The sequence below is a fragment of the Argopecten irradians genome, chromosome 4 (genome assembly GCF_041381155.1).
Source record: "Argopecten irradians isolate NY chromosome 4, Ai_NY, whole genome shotgun sequence".
In the NCBI taxonomy this organism is placed as follows: Eukaryota; Metazoa; Mollusca; class Bivalvia; order Pectinida; family Pectinidae; genus Argopecten; species Argopecten irradians.
In genome coordinates, this window is record NC_091137.1 from 10,575,271 (window position 1) to 10,595,311 (window position 20,041).

At 35.6% G+C, this 20,041-nt stretch overlaps 1 protein-coding gene across 2 annotated transcripts; it reads left to right on the plus strand.

The window, feature by feature from the left end:
- The first annotated feature begins 5 nt into the window (after positions 1-5).
- On the plus strand, positions 6-16,645 carry LOC138320575 (contactin-like). Of its 2 annotated transcripts, XM_069263637.1 has the most exons (23): positions 6-160; positions 785-870; positions 1,080-1,234; positions 1,500-1,607; positions 1,760-2,095; positions 2,773-2,868; positions 3,266-3,499; positions 4,284-4,389; positions 4,747-4,931; positions 5,428-5,700; positions 6,140-6,433; positions 6,812-6,975; positions 7,098-7,224; positions 7,908-8,072; positions 10,424-10,564; positions 10,829-10,923; positions 12,386-12,484; positions 12,600-12,747; positions 12,996-13,117; positions 13,386-13,572; positions 13,866-13,981; positions 14,465-14,639; positions 15,044-16,645. In XM_069263637.1, exons 3-23 carry the CDS (start codon positions 1,114-1,116, stop codon positions 15,157-15,159), a joined length of 3,408 nt encoding a protein of 1,135 aa, XP_069119738.1. In that variant the 5' UTR covers positions 6-160; positions 785-870; positions 1,080-1,113; the 3' UTR covers positions 15,160-16,645. The 2 variants fall into 2 exon arrangements, with proteins under 2 accessions (XP_069119738.1, XP_069119739.1); XM_069263638.1 differs by lacking the exon at positions 1,500-1,607.
- Positions 16,646-20,041: the final 3,396 nt, after the last annotated feature.

The following is a 20,041-nucleotide window of genomic DNA, read 5'->3' on the forward strand; positions in this document are numbered from 1 at the left end:
AAAATTGTATACCATCCTTTACCATTGTTAACGTCGAGGTGTCATGTGGTAACTTTATGTTCCAGATTGTCCTGAGCCTTGGGTAGCCTTTGAAACTCAATGTTACCTATTTGTATTTTATCCCTACCAGACGTACGATGGAGCGAAGCAGGCGTGTGGGGTAGGTATTGTTTTACATGATTTAGACATACATTTCTGTACATTGCAATGCAGGTATTTTATATGCAATGGGATTGATAACGAATTTTCCAACTTATATGATTCCTTCTCCCTATACGGGTTCTACTATAGCCAATTTCCTGGGTATCACTAAAGAAAATAAAATAATTAGCAGCGTCCAACAGGAATCTAATTCATAACCAAAAAACACAACTATAGGGAATGAGTTTTATTATCATGTAGAGAGCTATTATTTAATTTTTTAATTAAAAACTGCCTTTGCTTTTAAAAACCAACATTTTATTCCCCCAGACATGTAAACATGTGAAGACTGCCAATGTTTGGCTTTGGGGTCAGCCCTAGAGAGCTATTATGGTTTTGATAAGCAATATACTTTATATATCTTATGTATATACAAAATATTACATCTTGGTCAACAATAACAGAAGGAATAAATATATTTTAGGTTCAGATTTGGTATACATAGATAAGACTGATTTAACTAATGAATGAGGGGCGGGAAGGAGGTATTAAGAAGTAAACCTTAATAGATGATAACAAATCAAAGGGCATTATAAATTTTAAATGTCATCCTGTCTAAGAATAATATCTGACTTTTATAAAGGTCGACGGCGCCTCCCTACTCAGTGTTAACACAATCCAAGAGCACAACTTCATCAGCAATTGGCTAGACGTCAACGATGTCGGCGCGTAAGTACTCATAACACGTCACTGGGCAGTAAATAATTCCAAACATGCGAAAAAATATTGCAAAAAGTTCAAATTAGGATCTTAAACGCTTTCGAAATCCTAATACAATATTGGCCTGACTTGATAATTTCTTACACATATACCCTGAAAGCAGTCGTCAAATGAGTGTTCATTACAGCTGATTTAAATATTTTCTTGTGCATGCGCAGCTACCGTTGGTTTACAAGCGGGATTGTGTATGACATGGCCACAGGAGACTTACAATGGAAGGGGGACGGGACAAGGATACAACAGGCGGACCAGTACTGGCTTAATGTCCAGGAAATGTTCAAACCTGGTCTCCACATCGTATACACGTACGCGGGTAAGTACTGTGCTGAAATATGCAAGCAACATGGAAGAGGTTTTCTGGCTAATTGGTCATAAAGTAATTAACAAATATGTCAATATTATAGGTAGTGTGGAATAGTGATTTACAAGTAGTTACCAACATTCTAGCTTAACAGGCGCATACTCTTACTTTCGTAGAAGTTAATTTGTAGTAATTTTTCTTATCTACTTATTAAGCACCTTAAGAGAAATACCAATTGCTACTTTGCTTTATATAAATACTTTCCCCTTGACTACAGTAACTGGATACCTTTGGGGCCGCGAAGCGGAATCGTCACAAATTCCATACATTTGCGAAATCAGTATGAACGAAGCCTACCGGATAACACAGACTCATCGGGATTATGGTAATATACGACTCAAAGTCATTATATATATTGCGTTAACGTTATTATTCTCCACATCATTAACACATATTCATGCGTATTTGTATTACAATATGTTTTAGGTGCATCCCAACAGTTGACCATTTCACCATGAATTCATGTTTTAATTGCAGACTACGGAACAGCGTTCAGGGACCCTGCACTGGCTCCTCGAGGCCCAGACATGATTATCCAGCCAGTCAGTTTAGTAGCAGTTAGTACAGCTGCCAGTGCAAGTTTTGAGTGCGTTGCCACCGGGAATCCTGCACCTACATACACTATTGTTTTCATTGACAACGAAAACAACCGAACTGTAATATCACCGGAAGCTGACTCGAGGTACACAGTAACTAATGGAAAGGTAACCATACAGTATCCGGATGAGAGAAACGATTCTGGAACGTACCAATGCATCGCCGAGAATAGTTTCGGGGCTATTTTAGGAAACACAATGCATTTCACATTTGGGAGTAAGTGTAATTTTGAGCATGTTAAGATATTAGTTTTAACTTTATATCAACACAGAAATCACAACCACTTTTTTTAGATTATATAAAAAACATGTGAAATGGTCAACGTATAAGCAAACATAATTAAAATGAAACAAATCACAAAATGTAAATAATGAATCGTATCAAGCGAATGAAGCCAATAACGACAATTTGCGTTTTAACACATAGAGTGAAACTTCTGTCAAATACACATATAGTATACTTCTCTTCTGTATAGCTTTTACCTTGTTATCTATAATTACAAAGAGAAGTAAGTGGTGTCTTTGTACATATCTGAAACAGATTTTCTCTATCGTAAAGTTGGAGGAGGAATAATATTGTACATTATCTTTCTATTTCGTTAAATATGTTTAATTGTGACATATACTAATACAATGTTTGGTGAATTAGTATACCGTGGCTTTGCCTGGTTACTAACCGGTTTTGTATGACAATGTAGTAAAAAATCAAAATATAATTACCACAGATTGCTCAGTTTTTGTCAGTTCTCCATGCTTAAATCCACTAGTATATCTGCTATTTAAGACAGTGCATTGTTTAATTCACAGTTATATCAAAGTGAATGTTTGATAATTGTGCAGCAAAGATTTGTCTTTATATGAAATTAAGTATTTTGTCTACTTATTTGATTGAAGGTCTCGGAAGTTTCTCTAATGTTGACAGAGAGCCTGTTACCGCCTTTTCTCATGAGAGTGCCCAAATAAACTGTGTACCGCCAATCCACAAACCAGGTAACTTTAGCTGACACCACATGTTTTTCAGAATGTCATAGTTCACGTTTTTCACTACACTGTGTTTTGTCATATAAAATAGATCTAGCTCGTTGATATTTAAATGCTATATTCGTCAGAGGGTATTGGAAATAATTTGTAAGGCATTTCAAATACATAAACAGACAGTGATAAAGACAGGGTAGGAAGATACAGTAGACAAGTTGCTCTTTATTGTCCATACTATTACAAATTATAATATTAACACAACCTCCTTTTATACAGCCATTCTTAGGTTTGCACGTCAAGAATTTGGAGGATCTTCACTTACGACGGTCATTTATATTTAAAAACGAAACAATTAACACATAAACCAAACCACATATAATACACTGTCCTTTACGTTACCTCTGTACAGCTGTGACGTACCAGTGGCTGAGGTGGAGGACAGGGTCCTACGTCCGCCCAGATCTCACCCCTTACATCTTCATCTCACGGAACGGCAAGCTGTATTTCTCGGTCGTGTCTAAGGAGGACGAGGACGAATACTTCTGTATCGTAGAGCTGACTTCCAATAACGGAGCCGCCATCGGTACGAATCAGCCGCCGAGTAGAACAAGCCGTCCAATCCTGCTCAATGTCATACAACAAGGTAAGGATCTCACTGACAAATTCACAAAACGTTTGCTAGGAACTCAGACAATGGAAAGCTATGACTTTAACTAAGCTCAAATGGAATTTTATATATAGGAAAATGTTTTAGCAAATTATTTTTTTTAAATCCACACACACAATGGAGCAGAAAAAGGTTAACGTGACGCTACCCAAATTGAAACACTTTTGAAATATGTGATACAGGATTTTCAGTTTACATTTTTTATGATGTCTATACATTTTTTAATCAAACTTTATTTAGAAGGTGTTCAATTTTGGGTAACCGGGCATGCTTCAAGCTCTCTATTTCAAATTATATGCACTGCTGATAAGTAGATAACTCATGAAATTAAAACTGAAGGCATCTATTTGTGGAAAGTTAAAGAGAACAATCTGAATCCACGCACAAATAGAAAATTTTCACTATTATCTTCAAAAAGTGTTCCAATTTGGGTAGCGTCACGTTAAAGCATAGTGGCATACCAACCTGATATTCCATGACTTCCCTTTCATAACAAAAATGTGCCAATCTTTAGATCGATAAAAACATTAAAACGTAGTAGAATGTCAAAGTAGTGAAATCATTAATTATGTGATAGACCGATTAAGGAAGAAGTATTGATACTTATCATATGGCACAATGGTATAACAAAAATGATATAAAAGATGCGGTCCTTAACTTTCCGTGAATTATCAAACTATTACTAGAAATGATTATGAATCTAAAGAATTGTACTGTACTGTTAATTTATGGCCTTATACCATATTGTTATCTATAACAGTGGAGACACTTTGGGGTCCGGAGATTGGTAATGACTTTCCTGCTGTCTTTCCCGCTCGACCAGTGAGAGGACAGAACGTTTACCTGGAGTGTCTAGCCTACGGCAGGTGAGAACATTGAAAATAAACACATGTGAGTTCAATCTACTGAATCACTGCTGCTTCATGGAATGAGTAAAATCATTTTAATCTTAAGAATTAAATCTTATGATGATGCAATGTTATAATAATGTCATGATAATGCATTCATAGTCTACATATACATGTACATTTACACAATAACGAAAGCGAAAACATAAAATCGACTAAAAGAATAAATTGATACATGTAATAAGATTAAAGATGTTCGGTTGGGTAGTATTTTTTCTTTTTGCTTCATCAGGCCCACGCGCAAGAACAATAAGAAAATTGATGATACAGATTTCTAAAACGATATTATATATGTAAAATTTGGTGACATTCTAGCATGACGATCGAGTACTCCTGGACTCGGCAGTTACTTCCCCTACCAACTACAGTTAAGTCATTAGATCATAACCGAGTCTTGATGATAGAGGGCGCACAAATCGAGGACAGCGGCACCTACACGTGTCATGCATCTAGAGGCTCTAGTGTTAGGGTGTCCAAATCCCTAACTATCAATATTGAAGGTTAGTCACGCTGAAAATGATCTCAAACATAATTTCAAAGATATGTTTAAGCATACACAGAAGTCTAATGGTATATTTATATGGCTCTGTCGCCATTGGTATGAATATGGCCCTATCGCCATAGGTATGAATAGTTATTAAACATTTTTAAATAACAATCTGCTCTTAGTTTCTAGGGAGTTGATGGTTACAAGACGACTCAAAATAATGGATAGATATGTTTTATATCTTAATAAAGCGAATTAAAAAAATCATTAACGTTTTGCTATAAATAATCCAATTTTGCAATTATTAGATATTTATACCTGCTGTTCAACAAGCAAAATGAAAGGAATGAAATGGAAAATTGACAAACATACTGGGAAAGCGCAGTGTAGAATCATTGTTGATGAGTGTTATTTAGGTGACGTTCATAGCGAAAAATAAGGTAGATTCATATATAGTATAATATAATTTTAAGACATCTAAGTATATCGTCGAACTTTACTTTACACAGCGAAGCCATTCTTCAGCTTCCCCCTAGGTGACCAACACGTAGACATAGGGAGCCAACTGACGTGGCGATGTGAGGCCAAGGCACTACCAACACCGACGTACGCCTGGTACAAAAATGGTGTCAGGATCACGAGTGTCCCAGGAGAGATAACGATCGCCAAAAATGTCATGTTGATAAACAACCTGGACCCTGTGAAACATAACGGGATGTACCAGTGTTCAGCAACAAACGTGTACGGAGAGGTGTTCACTGAGGGACAGTTACGGGTGCTTGGTAAGGCGAAATAAAAAAGCATTGACAGCGTGAAATAGAATGAATGCCCCTCAGTTTATTATTGGTTTAAGAAAGTTTTAACAAATGAACTGATGGCATATATGAGCATATTCATATATGCGATAAACGATCGGATTTGTCCCAGGAAATTGTCACCACAAATGTTGAAGGGATCCAAATGAAATATAGTATATTCTAATTGCGACACTGACAGACGGGACATAACCTTGATTAAAAGTTCATATGTTTATTATTCATTATAAAAATTCGATATCTAGATCTAATATACTTTAAAGACCAGTCTTCAATTATGTTTTAATTAGATATTGAACTTTGAAGGCGTGACATAATTTATGGGACACCCTTTACAACTACTGTACTTAAGAATTAATCGGGAGAGGTATTATTAAACAAAAATTATTTGCCATGTTGAAATTAGCGTTCCCGCCATCATTCGTGAAAAAACCAGTGGAGGAGAGAATGTTTGCAGCAATAGGCGGAAATGCTACTATAATATGTGATCCGGAGGCTGCGCCGTTTCCGACATTTACATGGCGGAAAAATGGTGTCGACCTCGGCCTGAACCATGGCGACACGACGTCACGTGTCCGGATGTTACAGAACGGCAACCTGTTCATACAGAATGTGGGACAAGGTGACGCAGGGGCTTACATGTGTTCAGCAGAAAATACCTACGGGTCTGCTTCTAGCGCCGGAGTATTGGACGTTACATGTGAGTTACAGGCTAGTGTAATGTAAGGAAAATCAATTTTGCATTAAATTGGTGCTATCTAAAGCATGAAAATGAAATGAGTAACATTTATACAAAAATGATTACTTATTAGACAATGCAATCAGTTGAAATTGATGAATAGAATTTTATAATGTAAGAATGTTAAAATATTCATGTAGTTGTAATTGATTATTACAGAAGAAAGTTTATAGTAATTTCTATTGGTGTACTTTTCAGCATAAATTAAAAACCATACATATTGTTTCCAATTATTTTACTTGTAAAACAAAATCTCTTATTGTCAGTCTTTGCTTCATTTTAGGTAATTTAGGAACTACTTACTCCATTTTTAACATTTTTGTTGATTACATATTCCAGCAAGCACGGTGATCAATATTGCACCACAGCCAACATCAGTGCACGTGAACAACACGGCTTTCCTCACGTGTACAGCCTCTGCATCAACTGATATAGAATTCGTTCAGACATGGAACTATAATGGAAAGTCAATTGATCTTAAGGACAACCTACACTATTCATTGGTACCAGCTTTATAGCATACCTGCATATCAAATTCGCTAATCTGAAATTATAATCACACGTGGCATAAGATTTTGATATATGTTATATAACCAATAGTGTACACTACTTAATTTACTTGAAGGGAACATCACAAAATGTTCAGGGTCTATACGTACGGCTAGCTCAACTCAAGCATGCGGGGGACTATGAATGTGTCGTCATGACAACCATGGACATATCACGTGCTACCGCTCGGCTGACAGTTTTAGGTAAAGAAAATATTGTTAATGATTTTTGATTGTTCAAGAAAAAGTATACAGTGGCGTCATCAACATTTGAAACTAACTATATCCATTCACTGTTGACAAAGAAGTTATGGAGGATAAATAAGGTAAACGTTGTCAATAATTAATATTAGATAAAACTAGTAGACATCATAAAATCTGACGGAATATTGTACGTAATAAAACGCCTGATTCATCAATTTGAATCTTAAACAAACAAGAACAGTGTATCCAAATAACGAATCAGACTTACCTCAGATATAAAACGTGACATTGTACAAATGAGTATTGTTTCGATCTTTCTTTACACGTTTTATATCAATCCCATCCATGTTAAACGATTGATTAAGATGGTATTGTCATCAATGATTTTCAGATAATGTAAAAGGGTATGCCTGTGTTCCGTATCTTACCTGTCGTCTTGCAATTTAACTTAACATGATCTATGCAATTAAAATTTGAAATGAGCACAAGATGGTATATAAAAAATGCATGATTTCTGACAATGTTTCTTGTAAAGATGAACAAATGTAAATGAAATATCATATTTTGTGATGACTTACATTCGATACATATGCAAGACTTACAGAGGTCTCCGGCCTCTTCACTCCTTTCTTAATGAGACCTTCTCAGGATGTATATATGAAATGGAAGCTTATTGTTTCTAGGCCCTCCAGGACCACCCGCCGGCGTGTATGCTGACCCTACGACTATTACCACAACTTCCATGAGGATTAAATGGAGTGTAGGAGCTTTGAACGGCCTTCCTATTGACTTTTATATGATAGAAGGAAAAACAGAAAAGGAACACACTTGGACAGTTATAATACCATGTAGGTAAAATGTTATCTCGTAATGATACCATGTAGGTGAAATGCTATCTCGTAATAATACCATGTAGGTAAAGTGTTATCTCGTAATAATACCATGTAGGTAAAGTGTTATCTCGTTATAATACCACGTAGGTTAAGTGTTATCTCGTAATAATACCATATGGGTTAAATATTATCTCGTAATAATACCAAGTGGGTAAAATGCTATCTCGTAATAATACCATATAGGTAAAATGTTATCTCGTTATAATACCATGTAGGTAAAGTGTTATCTCGTAATAATACCACGTAGGTAAAATGCTATCTCGTAATAATACCATTTAGGTAAAATGTTGTCTCGTAATAATACCATGTAGGTAAAATGCTATCTCGTAATAATACCACGTAGGTAAAGTGTTAGCTCGTTATAATACCATGTAGGTAAAATGCTATCTCGAAATAAAACGATGTAGGTAAAGTGTTATCTCGTAATAATACCATGTAGGTAAAATGTTATCTCGTAATAATATCATATAGGTAAAGTGTTAGCTCGTTATAATACCACGTAGGTTAAGTGTTATCTCGCTATATTTACAGTTTGCACTGACATGAACTCAATAACCATGCTTTCTAGTATTATCATTATCATTGTATAATGATAGCACAACACGTGCGGCGATTCTATTGTTACGGGAATAGTCGATGGCGTAGCAACGTGGGGTCATGACTCCATTTTTGGTGGGACCATATGAATGATGGGATTCCAATCAGCTCTTCGCCGGGGTTGCGTAATTATCATTATACCATCATAACCTCAAAAAAAAATAAAAAAAATCTATTCCTTATATAATACTATGTAGGTAAAGTGTAATCTCATAAAAATATCAGGTAAGTAATTATAAAGTATTATCTGGTTATAAAACCTTTCGGATAAGTGTTATATCGTTATAATACCATGTAGGTAAAGTATTATTTTGTAATGATACCATGAAGGTAAAGTATCATCTCGTAATAATACCACGTAGGTAAAGTATTATTTTGTAATGATACCATGAAGGTAAAGTATCATCTCGTAATAATACCACGTAGGTAAAGTATTATTATGTAATGATACTATGAAGGTAAAATGTTATCTCGTAATAATACCATGTAGGTAAATTGTTATCTCGTTATAATAGCATATTAGTAAAATGTTGTCTCGTAATAATACCTTGTATGTAAAGTGTTATTTCGTTATGATATTATGTAGGTATAGTGTTGTCTCGTAATCATACTATGTAGGTAAAGTATTATCGCGTAAAAATACCATATAGGTAAGTGTTCTCGTTATAATACCTTTTAGGTAACGTATTATCTCGTAATGTTATCATGTAGGTAAAGTGTTATCTCGTAATAATTCCATATAGGTAAAGTGTTCTCGTTATAATACCATGTTGGTAAAATGTTATCTTATGATGATACCATGTAGATAAAGTGTTGTCTCGTAATAATACTATGTAGGTAAAATGTTGTCTCGTAATGATTTGTTTGTTTGTTTGATTAATTAACGTCCTATTAACAGCTTTGGTCATGTAAGGACGGCCTCCCATGTATACAGTGTGTTGCGTGTATGTTGTTCGAGGTGCGTGTTTTGGGAGACTGCGGAATATTCATGTTATGTCTTCTTGTATGGTGGAACTGTTGCGCTTTTTATAGTGCTATATCACTGAAGCATGCCGCCGAAGACACCAAGAAACACACCCCACACGAACACATTATACTGACAACGGGCGAACCAGTCGTCTCACTCCCGGCATGTTGAGCGCTAAGCAGGAGCAAAAACAAGGGACAGAACCAAGAGCCTTCCTAATAGGGGCGAACGCTCAACTTAAGGCCAAAAGTGAGGTTAGGAAGGATAAAGTTGGTTAGGAAGAAGAGAAAAGATAATATCCTGAATTTAGTCGCCTTTTATGATCATGCAATAGGGGCAACAGGTACAATTCTAACGCCCTACCTGCAGGGCCATGTAGGTAAAATGTTGTCTCGTAATAATACCATGTAGGTAAAGTGTTATCTCATAATGATACCATATAGGTAAAGTATAATCTCAAAATTAAAAAACTGGCCAGTGTTAAACAAAGATTTTACACAGCTATAGTGAGAAACATCATCCTGGGCACTGAAATATCATATGGCGCGAGTGCGCAGCTATATATATATATATAAGTGTCAAAATATATTCCAAAATGGAGCAAAATATATATAATTCATCACCAGAAGCATTTTTACTGAATAAACCTTCGACAAGTTGTTACGGTCTTTATGTAAAAAGTATAAGCTTTCCATGTCTTTCCTATGGCTGCTGATTTTTCTTATTCTTTATCACGTGACAGTTATTAGTGACGTCGATACCATCGTACCTACCAGTGACAAACACAACGTTGATGTCCCAGGTCTGAAGTCCGGCGTGGGATACATGTTTCGTGTGTCCGCAGCCAACTCGCTAGGGATCGGGCAGCCCAGCAAACCGTCAGGTTGGTACTCTAGCACTGAGGGTCATGGCCAATTAGCTAACTTAAAACTTAATCGATATATCATATTATTATACAGCACCATTTAAACGAAAGTGATATTTTAATGTATGCTATTACTATTTCTCGTCCGCTCAACACATATACATATATACAGGTGAGACGGTCACTAAGTACCAGAACTATTGATAGGATATAAACCAATCCAACTGAAACGACAGATAAATCTATCAGATAAATTGCATTGGATATATTTTTCCTCCTCAGATATATTCCAAACGCTACCGGCCGCTCCATCGGTCGCCCCAAAAGAAGTGGGAGGAGGAGGGGGAAGTGTAGGGGACCTCACGCTCACCTGGATGGTAAGCATTTCTGAACCGTGATGTTATTTACTGTTGTTGACCGATTGTTGTGTTCTTTCTCTGACTTATACAAATGCTTTCAATTCTGCCTTAGAACTTAAAAGCCTTTTGTTATAAAAACATCATTTATCGTTGTCAAACATGCGCTAATGCTTTACGCAATATTTATCAGTATTTGACAATGATGGATATATTCCATTAACCCATTAGTAATATTGATGAATTTAGAGAGATCTTGATGTGTCTGTGTATGATGTAGGTGATACTCTCTAATGCATTATAACTGATTTACAATTTTTAATCGCTAACATGTGCCTTTTAGACTCCCGTGTGTGGTTACTACGATGGCCCATATCAGCTGATATGGCAACTGTTTTACTAAACTGTAGATGTACATACATTTGTGGTGGTTGTTATGGCAACGGCTTATAGAATAAACAACAATTACCAACATGTTTTGTTATTTCACTCATTTGGCAACTGCTTTACTAAAGAACTGTCTTGTCATCCTTACGCATAGCCCATGTCAGCTGTATTGGCGAATGTCTGGCTTTTGAGACAATTAACATTCCTCACCGATATCAAGCCGAGTTTGACGCTGTACAGATTAAATAACCTTTGAAACAAAACGATATTTTACGACACTTTTCTTGGTAGAATCATTGGTAGGTGACGAAGATAAAGGGTTTATACACTGAAGCAATCTGTGTCTAATATTGACGATGGAATGAAGGTAGTCTTTTAGACTTGTGAAGTACATCAATAGAGGGTAAATTAAAGTTTAATACTCATGTTTATACATCTTTGATAATATGAGGTACTGTGTGGAAATTTTGGTTTTCCCTAGGTAGGGACAAATATTAAATGAGAGATTTAGGTGAGTTGAATACCTGCATTAAATACGGCTCCTAGACTGGCTACCAGTCCCTAGAATATTGAAAACAAATCACTGAAATGTGGCTCTATTGTTTTTGTCTTTACTACATGTCAAACTAGGGGGAGATAATCTAGTGAAGAGAAACTCTACTGAGAAAAACTTATCAGCAAATTAGAGTCTGGTGGCCAGTCTACTACCTTCCCTTCAAGCTATCGTTTCGGTGTCCCCCTAGGGCAGTAGCCCCTCCCCCATTCGGCTCTGATAATTATAAATGTACTTTAATTACCGAAATAATTGTTACCACTATGAGTATGTTATTTGTATATAAATGTAATCGCCTTTGTCTTGGTATGTGTCGTAAAATCTCGTTTTGTTTTCAAAGATCATTTAATCAGCAAACCTGTACAGCGTCAAATTCAGCTTGATATTGGTGAGAAATGTTAATTGTTTCAAAAACCAGACACTCGCCGATACAGCTGACATGAGACATATCAGCTGACAACACAGTTACTCTAGTAAAGCAGTTGCCAAGCGAGTAACATAAAACATGTTGGCTTCGTTAGTACTCTAATGTCCTCCTTGCAGCCCCTGACAGAGGAGGAGTGGGGTGGTTCTGTGGTGTCATACATCGTCTACTGGCGCCGCCTGGGGAGTGTAGGTGATTCGGCATGGGCGAGGCCAAAGGTAAGTTATTCCTACAGAAATTGTTTCTTACATTCGCTCATTCTTTTTTTTTGCAGATAATGTTAAATATAAACTAAAATGAATCATGTTTATTATATTCGTATTCCTTTTTCAGTATGATATTCCTGCTGATGTAGGGAAATATGTTCAAACCGTTGGACAGGAGCTCTATTATACACAGTATGAGGTTAAAGTTCAGGCAGTCAACAGTTTTGGAAAGGGGCCGAACTCTACCATCGCTATAGTATATTCAGCTGAGGATTGTAAGTAATTCTCACAGAAACATGAGGTTGTGTCTTATAACCAATACTGTTATCTACTGCATTAGTTTTAATTTTGAAAATGGAATTTTATCAATTTCAAATTCTTACCTTCATCAGAAATATATTGCAAAAGGAAATGTACATCGATAGCTGTCAATGAGACTCGCTATGTGTGATGTCCATGAAGCATATGATATTGATAGAAGAAAATACATTAAACCAAACCTTTAGAGCATGTTTCTATACAGTGCCTATTGCCGTGACGACAAACGTGAGAGCTTGGCGGGAAAACTGCACATCAATCCTAGTGATGTGGGACCCCATTCCGGATGAAAGGGAGATAATGCGAGGCAGATTGATGGGATACCAGGTACAGATGAACTGTTATTATTGTTATTATATAACTGTTGTTATTTTCTATTGTAAACGATTAGTTTCACTTCATAAAGATTTCTTCACTTTTGATATTCCTGTTGTTGTAAACTGCACTTTATTTTACAAAATGTACAATTGAATAAATGAATTAGTCTATAACGCATTCTGTGTACCTTCAATACAATTTATACGTTTTGTTTAGTAAAATTGTCTGCAATCCTATTTCGGTTGAATCTTGACCTGCTTACTGAACTGTATTGTAGGTGAATTATTTTGAGAGGAATGATTCAGAGCCAATCATTAATTCGATCAGCTGGCGGACGTCCGACCCCCAGGGGCTCGTGATAGGTCTTCTACCTTATACGTGGTACACCTTTGATGTCCAGGTCCTCAACACGGCGGGGATGGGGCAGATCAGTGAAAAGTTCCATCAACGGACCTACCAAAACGGTGAGTCATCAAACGATTAATCAGGAAGGTAACTAATGTATATGTTCTCTAGAATTGAATCCACTCATATGCATGGCATCAAATTATAAAATAAGGGTGGTATCTAAATTGAGAATGTTGAGAATAAAATGACTGCAAAATAACTAATACTATTAGGGGGCTAATAGCATAGCACATAGTACTGAAAATTATGTATATAAAGTTATATTCTTTGTTAATAAAAATATTAACTGTTTATCCATATAATGATTTTGATTGATGCCAGACTAACCAGATACTGATACCTTTTACAGCTCCTATACTTTACCCTACCGAGGTGTACGTACATTCACACGGAGTGAACAGTGTGCTGGTGAAATGGCGGGGGGTATCGACTGGAGTGTATGAGGAACCTCTCCAGGGATTTAAGGTACCATATCTCCAGATGCTTAATCTGAAGTGGGATAATTTATATGTACATGTAAATATAACTAAATTTTATTTAGCATAGTAAAGTTCTGTACTTTTTCCACTTTTAATCTTCTATATTATATGTTTTATGCTAATTAGAGTTGACAATGCAAGTTATAAAGTATTTATCTCAATTACATACTTTTGAATTTAGATTGTCAGCTTTAAGAAAAGAAAAGAATATTTTTTCTTTTTATTTTAGTTTTTAATGCAACAAACTTGATATCTCACTGTTGATATTGAGGAAGTTCTGAAAAAGTTGTATCATTGACCTTATGTCGGACAAATGCACGACGGTACTCTCCTGGCTTCGAAACTCATTTGAGGCTACAAATGTATATAAATGAATTCCTATGAATTGTGACGTTTTATAATATACCATAATGTTCGAAGACCATTTTCGGATTTAATTGTTTTAATGTGTTCGTCGTATTATACCCAGATAAGGTACTGGTTGAGTAATGATGACATACGGACCGCTAAAGATGTCGTCGTGGGGAAAGTAGACGAAGCCGTTATTTACGGGTTGGAGAAAAATAATCTCTACAAGTTAAGAGTACTTGGTTACAGTCAAGGAGGAGATGGTAATCTGGGTGACACCATTTATTTCACTCTTGGTAAGTTATATATTAATTACCGTGCAACATATAATCCTAAAATCCAATCTCGTTCCCCGCTAAAACCATTCGCAATTGAAACTCAAAACCGGAAAATTCGCGATATGGCGGTAGAAGACTATTTATAACTTATTGTTTGAATGATGACAACTTTTGAGAATACATCCCCGACTGTTTCGGTTATATGGTGTCATTTAAGCCTTGTTAAAATAGAGGGTAAGAATGTAAATGTAAAAAAAAAAACACACACACACAAATCCTAAGCATTTATCATGACTTTTGTCAGGAGACTATGTGAGGTGTCACTGCTGACTACCCCGGTCTGGTGAATATAATTTATGTTTCTGCTGTAGGTGGGATGGTGTACGTAGGCTTGGTCACTATTATCTATGTTTCTGTTGTAGGTGGGATGGTGTACGTAGATCCGTCAGTGTCTGAGATCAGAGCTTCTTCTCAACAAATAAAATCATTCTTCCTAGTTCTGGTACTAAACGTCGTATTGACGTTAGTGATGATATGATGTAATGTGTTTCCACGGTAAAAAACAAGTATCATTTCAACCAAAATCATATGTAATACAACATCTATGTGATGTATGTGGTAGTATGTTTTATACCTGTCAGCTTTTGTGATATTAACATGTTAGTGTTACGTCCGTGACGTGCGACATGGTTCTATTTATAATGTTAAATGATGTGTAAAACACGAGTAGATAAAATGAAAATTAACTGCTGTGTCAACTCTAGTGATATTTTAATTAAATTAGTTTAATGAAATAATGATATGTCGCATTGAAACTTAATCAAAGATTCCCGCGCGCCGAAGAATAGTTTGAAACATTTGTCGCGTTGCTATTGATATCATAATGGTATAGTTTGTGGAAAAGACGTATGACACGTTCTATTACAGCGCAGAAGGCAAAACAACAAACGGATGTTGTGTGATTTTACATGTATATGTTAGGAGTATAAACAAGAAGTGTCTATCGACTAAAGCACTTATATGATACGTTATTATGATACTACCAAACTTGTGTCATAAACTGTGACATTGTCCAATAATTGAGGAGATATAGATGACCGTAAGTGAATGCACAATATAAAGCTGATCAAGTAGTATTATGTCAGTGAATCATTCAAATAAAATCTGTGATAATTAATTATTTTTTGGTTCCATTTTCATCATATTAAACAATACAAGACAGCAAAAAACATTAACTTGCTCATATGTACACACACACATACATATAGATAGATATATATATATATCCCATAACTATGCATGTTTTACAATGGAAAACCAATTTGATAAATTCCATAGCAGTTGGTTATCGTTCATGTTTACACACTCCAATGTGTAAACACTTATGGCGCCTCTGATTGGTCAACTCCAAGACTTCGGGTTACTTTTCACAGCGCATTTTATTTTTAAATATCATCGTATTTAAAGTTTAATAGATGGCAGTTTATTCAAAGTATAAAATGTATTTGCTCTCTATTTAGGCACTATGTTTTATGGCGGAAAGATATCACTACATATTGTATCTTGATAAGTTTTCATGAATGAAGACGTGGAAATGGTCATCATGGTATAAATACAGAGTTAAAGTTATGGGATAAATAAACTGTCGTTAGTTAATTTTTTTAAAGGACCCCCGTTAAAGCTCGAGCTCGTGTCTTGTCAAAATTTTAAAATTAAGTAACTCGAGTTTGATAAGCACGAAAAACAACAGTCACTTGTTGGGAACCTCTTATATATATATGAGAAAAAAATCATATTGCAATTCCTCGCTCTCGAAGCTACCGCTGTTCTTCAGGGGATGTTTAATGATGATGGTGGTAAGGCAACAACATTCACTCTGTCGTAATGTTTAAATGAATCAGATAGAAGAAAGTCGCTAACACCTCATGAGAGTATTTTGGCTTAATTAAATGTATCAGATTTGGAAAGCAATGAATGCAGATCAAACCATAAAAATGATGTTGAAATAAAATATGGTGAAATGAGTTGTATGTTTCTTTTTCGTATAATTATTTTATGTTTACACGAATGTAATGTTTCAGGTAGTCGCGATACGAATGGAATCGCAATATTTGCTTGTCGATTCGATCTTTCGATACAGTCTTGCTGTTTCGGTTCGGTACGATGTAGTTTACTCTTACACTTGAATCAGTAAAATTCTCTCTGATTGGTTGGTTATGAGGATCCCGGCCAATCAGCGTACGTGTTACTAACCGTAACAGTGGTAGTTAAGCCTAATCAAGATGGAACCTAAACTTATGAATGTTCCTAAAAATACCGTTTTAAAGTATGGGAGCACTTTTGCTCCGCTGCCGATAAAGACAAAAAAGGGTACGTGTAAACTATGCTATACATATGTTTCATGTAAGGCCGAAACAACTTCTAATAAGAAGACGCATTCGACAAGAAGACACAATGTAGGTGAACTTGACGAGAAAATAACCAAGCAGACAAGACCGGTACCACCTATAAAATCTGGAACGCAAATACAAAGTCAGCCGGAATTAACAGAAAGCATTAATAACAAACTGGTATTTAGCAACAAAAGACACATTAGTATCACGAAAACTGTAGGGGAATTCATATGTAGTGACTTAAGGCCGTAGAGTACGGTTCCAGATGCAGGATTTCGGCATATGCTTAACATGATAGAACCACGGTATCAGATACCAAGCCCTACTTATTTCAGCAACACTATCATTCATGAACTTCAAAAATCGAGATTAAAGCAGGCATCTTCCATAGCTACCACTACAGACGCATTGACTTCTTTCCCAGAGGTCCCATCTGACAGTCGCCTGGTATCTGCAAAGAAATCCAGGTAAGTTAATATATGAGTATGAATATAAAATAATGTGTTAAAAAATAAAACAAATATGAATATTCTGCAGGAAACATTGAAAAATCAATATCAGCTATACACAAGTTATTAAGAATATACAGAGTAACATGATATGAACACAAATATCATAATATTGACATCCACAGAAAGCTACTCCATTGAGAATAAACAGATCCTTCAGACGAGTCTAATGCATCAAAGAGCTCCAGTCCCCAGGATGATGTGAAAACAGCACCCAGTCTACCTGCCCTAAGTTTGACCACTGAAAGCGAAAGGTATGAGGAACAACCTGCAAAGAAAATCAAAGTAGGGGATCAAAGACAATCTAGTATCCTTGGTGAATTGTTTGGGGATGTTGTTATCACTTAAGTTGTGCAGTCACCAAATGTAAATGGCCAAATTTAAACTGAACTTACTAATCATAAAGAATGTCCACCTCTATAGTCAAATCCCCTGAGTTGGTGGAAGGGTGTGACAGGGAAATATCCTTGTTTATCAGTACTAGCCAGGAAGATATTAGGGATACCTGCAACAAGTGGAGCCCGGGAAAGAGTGTTCAACACTGCTAGAAACTTTGTTAGTGCCCAGAGAGCACGTCTCACATGTAACCAAGTGGACATGCTCATTTTTACAAAAAAAAAGAACATCAAAATTCCAGAGGATTTAGTGTAAATTAAAATATGTTGTATTTTTCATATCCATGGATTATATATGTACTGGAACTGAGACTGCTACTATCTGCTAGAAAGATAGTCTCTGAAGTCTAAATTGATTTTATGTTGACTAGAAACTTTAGTAAGCTAAAGTAAGTAAGTAAGTGAAATTTTCTGTTACTGCTGCAACTGCCAATTAAGTTATGGTTTAGTTTAGTTTTGTTTTGTTTTACCTCTCTGATCTCTAGACATGGTCTTTTCAGTTTTTGATGTTTTATTGTTATTAAACATTACAGATGGTCACTTTTTCATTTGCCTTGTCTGTTTTTAGGTTTAAAGTTCCATTATCTGTTCTTGGTTAAATCCAAATATAAAAAATACTTAGAAATGCATGACAAAATTAGACCGAAAATATCATATCGCAAATAATCGAATCGAGAAGCATGTATCAAGATACGTATTTTATCGGAGAACTGGTGTATCGTTGCAGACCTAGTTTCAGAGAAACCATTACCTGCTTCTCTCTCAATATGACTCCTGATCTTTTCATATCCATATTTCAGGGAAACCATTACCTGCTTCTCTCTCAATATGACTCCTGATCTTTTCATATTCATATAAATACAATTATTAGATATAACTTCGAGTTACTCCCCTTTCATCAGTCTTCTACTGGATCTGTATCCACATCCAGCACGAAATATTAATGGTGACATCAATACTTTTGATTAATTTTATACTCTATTTGATATAATGAAGTATGTTTAAATGTACCATTATAATGGTTTTTCAAGGGATTTTTTTCCCCGAATCAATACACAACGTCAATGTCTCTATTGTGACGTCACGATAACGTCGGGGTTTCGCGCCATTCTCGGATTTTTTTTTCATAGTGGTATGCAAAAAAAATATTGGCCAATCAGAAAGCCAGATTTGGTATGAAAACAAAGAAAAATTAATTATATCCATATAGATACAATAATTAGATATAACTTCGAGTTACTCCCCTTTCATCAATCTTCTACTGGATCTGTATCAATGACAACTACTTTTTACGTTTTACATACACATCCAGAACAAAATATTAATTGGATCCCTATAATTTTGGCAATGAAGTTCCTTGTATCACATTATTTAATTCATGCACCCGCACTTTGGGATTCACTTGCAACTATTTTTATAATCCAAGAAATATAATAATGATAATATTAATCCTTCCGCATATTTTACACCATTGTATACATACGGTAGTGGAATAGTGCCACTTTGTAAAAAGTATTCCATTATTGTGCTGAAAAGCCTCTTATGATCTTTTCGGCAAATGAATATAAAATGACATCGCCCATGATTTCACCTACCTTTCGCAAAAGCAAACATGAGATGATCTATAAAGCTAAGCTTCATTTCAAACTTTTGTTCGATTGCACATACTAATGGACAGAGTAACAATATATGAACACAAAAAGGGACTGCGTTTATGTACAGTATATGACTGTCTTCAGCGCTTGACACGCCTCAGACAAGTTAAGCTTCAGACTGATATCCCTTACACAGATAATGAGGTTATTCGGCTCATAAGATCAGTTAATTGCACCATTAGAACTGTCATTCATATATAAACATGGATACTTTTGAATGTACAGGATGGAATGTGATTGCTATGGTTTATATAACGTGTATCCTCAAATCAACTATAACCTCATTGAATTATTTGTGCTTTCATTACAGATTAAGATATCGAACAAAATTTTCTCAAATTTTTAAACTTTAAAACACCAATAATTGTTTTTGCTTACGTTTAGAGTGTCATACACTAGCTTAGATAGTTTGCTATAAAATTTTGAAATACGAAGACTTTGTAAACGTTTTAAATGTGCATTGTATCA